Genomic DNA, 6000 nt, shown 5'->3' on the forward strand with positions numbered 1-6000 from the left:
CACAAGTTCACTGATTCAAATCTATTTTCAAACGCTAATGTGACATCATCTAAACGTTCACCATGAAGTAAATGCTGCTAAGAACAATAATACAATCATACTGGAGAAGGGTTTTTTCTCTCTCTCTCTCTCATTTAAAACTGTATCAGGATTACTTGGCCTGAAAAGAAAAAAAAAACAAAGCAGAAAATAACCCCTCCTAACTATACAATCAGAAAAAAAATAAACATACACAGGTGACAGAAACAAAACAAACACCAAATCAAAAGGGACCGACAAGAATTCCAATCATTCTTTGCAATAGCTCAAAAGATATGAAGAAAGTCTTGCTGTGCCAGTTCAACCTAGATACTGGTTAGTTGGTGTCATAAGTGGGCAGTAAACATGACAGCTCTGGGACGGGCCCAAGACACTCCCTGAACTTCATGTACAAACATTTACAACTACCTTGGTACTTGAAGAACCTCTTGAGATGTCAAAGAAATCTCAAAACTGAGAGCATGTAAATAATGCAACTTCACATGTAGAGTCCAAACCAAGGATGTAAGAACGTTTCTGGTCCAGACACAAAACCATCCCAGCTATTCCAATGGCACTTTAAGATCAACTCAACAGTGATGGAAACACAGTTTGGGATATTATATAAGTACAAAACAAAGTCCAAAATGTCATACATGATCAATATGCAGTCCAAATGACCCGACTTTAGATAACGGAACATCAAAGACTTCAGGTGTTGAGTTTGTAACAAAAGTAACAACGCCACTTCAGATTCGAATCAAGAGTGATACAATGTTTCACTTTAACGAACTCGCGTTCGATATGTTGTATAACTTCAAAAGGGCGCAGAGAAAAGTTTGTGAACTGTCGCCACAGTTTCAAACTTCTGTGTAACATCATATATGATTCTCATACCTGATGCAGCGCAGTCAATCCGTCTACGTTGGCGTGGTTGATATCGGCTCCCTGTCGCAAAAGCTCCGCCACCTCCTCCCGGTCCCCGGCGGAGCAGGCGGCCATAAACACGGCGCCCTGAGCGAAGCGCACTCGGGCCCGTCGGTTTCCGGAAGCGGAGGACAGGCCTCTCGCTTCTGTCCCGGTCTGGTCCGTCTCCGAGCCCTGCCACCGCTGCAGCTGATCCTGCCGCCGCTGCTTCGCAGCATCGGACCGGGAACGGTCAGTGGCCGCCATCTTCCTCCCTCGGTCTCAACCGGAGAGTTTCAGTTTGGCAGAAAAGTGATGTCCGATTCGCTAACGAAACGTTTTGAACTGAATCTTTTTAGTGACTCAGTTGAACCGATTCCCAAAGTGAATCCCTCGACTGTAAGGGTTTAGTTCACCCGAAAATGAAAATTCTCTCATCATTGACTCACCCTCATGCCATCCCAGATGTGTATGACTTTCGTTATTCTGCAGATCACAAATAAGGATTTTTAGAAGAATATTTCAGCTCTGTAGGTCCATACAATGCAGGTGAATGGTGGGCAAAATGTCAAGCTCCAGAAAGCACATAAAGGCAGCACAAAAGTAATCCATATGACTCTTACAGATTAAACTATTACTTCAAAAGTGATCAAATAAGCGAGGGTGAGAAACAGATCAATATTTAAGATATTCTTTCTATCATTTATACTCCCTGACCAGTAGATGGCAATATGCATAAAGAACGTGAGTCGCCAAAAACAGAAGAAGAATGTGAGAGTGAAAGCGAAAGTGGAGATTGATATTTAAAAAGGAAATAAATATTGATCTGTTTCTCACCCACACCTATCATATCGCTTCCAAAGACATGGCTTTAATGTTGAGCCGTCTGGAGTAATTTTATGCTGCCTTTATGTGCTTTTGGAGCTTAAAAATTTTGGTCACCATTCACTTGCATTGTATGGACCTACAGAGCTGAGATATTCTTTTAAAAATCTTCATTTGTGTTCTGTAAAATAACTAAAGTCATACACATCTGGGATGGCATGAGGTGAGTAAAAGATTAGAGAATTTTCATTTTTGGGTGAAATATCCCTTTAAGGTGGGATTTGATTAAACGTAAAACTGTGATGGGACGATTGGAACGGTTAACTGGAATTAACATAAGCACAATATTATTTATAAGAGGGAACAGTGTTGATAATGATGTTGTTGACAGTAATGGATCAATTAATAAAACAATATTTGACGCAATCTCGCCAAATCGAAAGCATGGCGATAAACAACCATTTAATAATAATAAAAAATATATTGAAAAGAGTAAGAGAGAGAGAGAGAGAGAGATCAAATTCAACTCAGGATACTTTTGAACGATGAGCTGCTAAAATGAATTGTGAATCGGGTCTTTGAACAAGTTCCTTGAAACGAACTGTCCGAATGAACCGATTCGCTAAAATGATTCAGATCTCTCTGTGCTGTAACTGGGGAGAGGCGCAACAGGAGGATCAAAATGCGCCCTCTGCCGGACGTGATGAAAAGAACAGTGAAGTTAAAGGCAAGTTCATTAGCCAATAGGAGCTCAGCGTCAGGATGACGCGCTAACGCCCACGCACTTGAACTTGACCTGGTGCCGTGACGTAGTGGAAAGTGCAAATTTCCCGTTTCTCTTTCTCACTTTGTTATGAATTAAAATGGCAAAAATCCACTGATCTATATACATATATAATATATATACATCACTGCAAAAAACATAATTTGAAAAAAGGCTAGTGAAGTTTGCCACAGAAACAAAAACATGATGTAAGACGTTTGCAAGGCGTTAGCAAAAGTGGCATGCTAACTGTAAACACAAGCTCACGTTCCTATAAAAGCATATAAAAGTCAAAAGACGTTTGAAAACATTTCCTAGACACTTACAGTGGTCTCTCTGTGAAAGTAATGGAAATAAATGACAAAAAAAAAAAAAAAAAAACTTTAAATAATAAGTTACAGAAACGGTTTTACAACCTGATGCCACAGGAAACCCTTTTTAAATTGCCCTGTATGTACTGGTACCAACAATGGCACTTGATAATAATAAACAACCTGTATTTTTGAAGATAACTTGATATCCTAAATAAATAGCCAATATATGAAATTCTATGTCAAAGGAAAACTTTATTAGGTATTTTAACTAACTTTGTAATCTGATTACATACTGATGTCTTGAAAACTGAGCAGAAATGGCTGCAATCTTTTATTTGCACAAATGTAGATTACGAGGCTCACACACAAAAAAGCACAGCATCAGATTATGAAGCAATTACAATGGATTAACAGATTGGCCGAGTCTTGGACTAAGCTTAATCTGTGTCTGGCAACCATTTCACACACAAAATAAAATTGGGGAAAAAACAAGAACATTTACAAAGAAACAAAAAGTCAGGCAAGATGCAATTATACAAAACAGTTAGAAACATGCTTTACATTTAAACACATGAGCATAATACAGTTGAATACAGTAGCAGCATTGCTGGTTGCATTGACAGGGCACATTGTCATAAGGTTTGTTTTGAATAAAAGTCCTGAGTTGCACGTTACTTTCACGTACATTTCCAGATTTGAAGCTGTGATGAGTTGCACACCTGAGTTAGAAACTGTCCTTCAAAACATAAATACTTTGACCACGGTCCACAGCACACAAGACACATCCAAGGACACTCTGAGAGACATTACATTTCTTTCCAATAGTCTTAAAGGGACAGTTCGCCCAAAAAGGCAAATTCTCTCAACATTTACTGTGTATGACTTTCTTTCTTCTGCTGAACACAAATGAAGATATTTAGAAGGATATTTCAGGTCTGTAGGTCCATACAATGCAAGGCATTGGTGGCCAGAACTTTGAAGCTCCAAAAATCACATAAAGGCAGCATAAAAGTAACCCATACAACTCCAGTTATTAAACCCATGTCTTCAGAAGCGATATGATAGGTGTGGGTGAGAAACGGATCAATATATAAGTCCTTTTTTACTATAAATCTCCACTTTCACTTTCACATTGTTCTTCTTTTGTTTTGGGCGATTTATATTATTTGTGCATTTCGCTAAATACTGGACAGGGAGGAGAATTTATAGTAAAAAACTGCTTAAATAATAAATAATATTATTAAAAAAATAATGTGAGAATTTTCATTTTTGGGTGAACTATTCCTTTAAAGGGATGTTCCACGTTCAATACATGTTAAGTTGCTATAATGTCAATTATAATCACAGGAAATAATTTTGTCAAGTCAAAACTTGTGTCAACTTGCCACATATGCTGTTGAAATTTGTATTGGATTGAGGGTTTTCTTTTAAAATGAAATTGTACTCTAACATGCAGTACTTCTTCCAGATACATTTAAAACGTACATGTCCAGTTTTCTTGCACTTCTTTGACAATCTCAAAGAAGTCGTGAACTCAGAACATCCTCAGTGATTAAAAGTCGCATGAATATTGGTCCTCCAGCATGGGCAGTTGTTAAGGGAACAGGCTGGCATTTGGGGGTGAAAGAGGTCGCATGGTAAGACCCTCATCTGTGTCTCGTTGTCTAGTTGTGAAAGATCCACGAAGGTCCAGATTGACACAGAAGAATCCTGGCAGGAGTTGGCGCTGGTACTGGTCCAAACGCAACATGGCATCCAGGACCGATGAGCTCCCCCCGCCGATCCAACCCGGCAGCAGGCGGGCTACACTGAAGCTGGCTGGAATGGACAGGGTATGTTTTAATTCCAGCTGATAGGAAAAGCTGAGAGAGAGACACAGAGAGAGAGAGAGAGAGAGAGAGAGAGAGAGAGAATGTCAAACATGCAAGGACACAGGAACAGCAGTACTTGTTGACAATGAAATACATTTCTTTTAGATAAAAATGTTATATTTCAACAGTAAATAATTAAGTGGTGTGATGGTGATTTAATATGTCAATTTAGTGCGATTAATTATATAAAATTAACGATGGAGCGCAATTCCGAATGCAGGGATCTCGAGTTGGAAAGTGCACAAGTAATTGACTAATCAAGTACTCGTTCAGCACCAACTAATCAACTATTAAAAACAGGGCTGTCGATTTAATGTTAATTCAGTGTGATTAATTATATTAAAAATAACGCATTAAAAAAATTAACGCAATTAATCGTGTCCCCTGACCACAATAAAGAAGATTCCTGAGAAATACAAGCTTGTAGTACCATCTGTTTTCTCCAGGGGGCAGTAAGTGGAACTTCAGCTGTATAGGCAACATGCAGCTTATACAGAGAACAAACCAGTACTTCAGCAGACGCACAACATGAAGACATGTTCTTGCATTCAAAACACAGCTTGATGGAGCACAAAACCGAATTTAGGGATTTCAAGACGTGTTTTTCTAAGTACTCTACTATGTTTAACTTGACACAGCGACCTAATAATGGTATGTTTATGACGCAACGCAACCGGGATGCTCCAAAAACGTCCATCTGACGCAGGTGTACACTGAGGTGTCCTTAGAAAAGCTCTTATAATAAATCTCGGACTGACTGACAAATTCAGTTGCAAAATGGATTGCTGTGAACTGTAGGCCAATGATTGGCTTATATTAAATAATATGGAAATAACCAATATGTTGGATTCTAAAGCCACTTTTTACTTGTCTCATCAAAGCTTTACTCATCTAAAACAATATTGTAATGTATTTTATTATATAAAACCATATATTTTATTTATAATGCATATTATATATATATATATATATATATATATATATATATATATATATATATATATATATATATATATATATATATTATTTGTAATTATTTAAATATAACATTTTAAATTGACCTTTACAAGAATATTAAAAAAGAAAAATATCCAAATATATAGAAATATAAAATATGCAGTGTCTCACCGTGCAGACACCTGCTGTGACACACTCCTCCCGGCTTGAGTTAACACACTCTGCAGCAGTTTGACTGTCTGCTCCTTCATCCAGCCCACATCCTCCTGAATATCTGGCAACCATTCTAACATTCTGACACACAGAGAAAATAATGCATGTCAAGAATATAATATAACATCTACAA

The 6000-nt window shown here is 37.8% G+C and overlaps 2 protein-coding genes across 4 annotated transcripts in view; both read right to left on the reverse strand.

The window, feature by feature from the left end:
• zmp:0000001167 (protein phosphatase 1 regulatory subunit 12A) overlaps window positions 1-1239 on the reverse strand; it is a 37894-nt gene extending 36655 nt beyond the window's left edge. For both annotated transcript variants that reach the window (XM_052119241.1, XM_052119240.1), the window contains exon 1: window positions 916-1239. In XM_052119241.1, the coding sequence (XP_051975201.1) occupies window positions 916-1191 (276 nt within the window). In that variant the 5' untranslated portion in view covers window positions 1192-1239. The remainder of the gene's footprint in view (window positions 1-915) is intronic.
• Window positions 1240-3064: 1825 nt separating this feature from the next.
• Window positions 3065-6000, reverse strand: part of pnpla2 (patatin-like phospholipase domain containing 2) — a 12814-nt gene continuing 9878 nt past the window's right edge. Inside the window, exons 8-9 of one of the 2 annotated variants that reach the window (XM_052119243.1) lie at window positions 5826-5948; window positions 3065-4644 (exon numbers count right to left, since the gene is read on the reverse strand). In XM_052119243.1, coding sequence (XP_051975203.1) covers window positions 4491-4644; window positions 5826-5948 — 277 coding nt within the window. In that variant the 3' untranslated portion in view covers window positions 3065-4490. Of the gene's footprint in view, window positions 4689-5825; window positions 5949-6000 lie in introns of both variants that reach the window. The other variant, XM_052119242.1, reaches the window with a different exon arrangement.

This window comes from Xyrauchen texanus, chromosome 46 (assembly GCF_025860055.1).
Source record: "Xyrauchen texanus isolate HMW12.3.18 chromosome 46, RBS_HiC_50CHRs, whole genome shotgun sequence".
NCBI lineage: Eukaryota > Metazoa > Chordata > Actinopteri > Cypriniformes > Catostomidae > Xyrauchen > Xyrauchen texanus.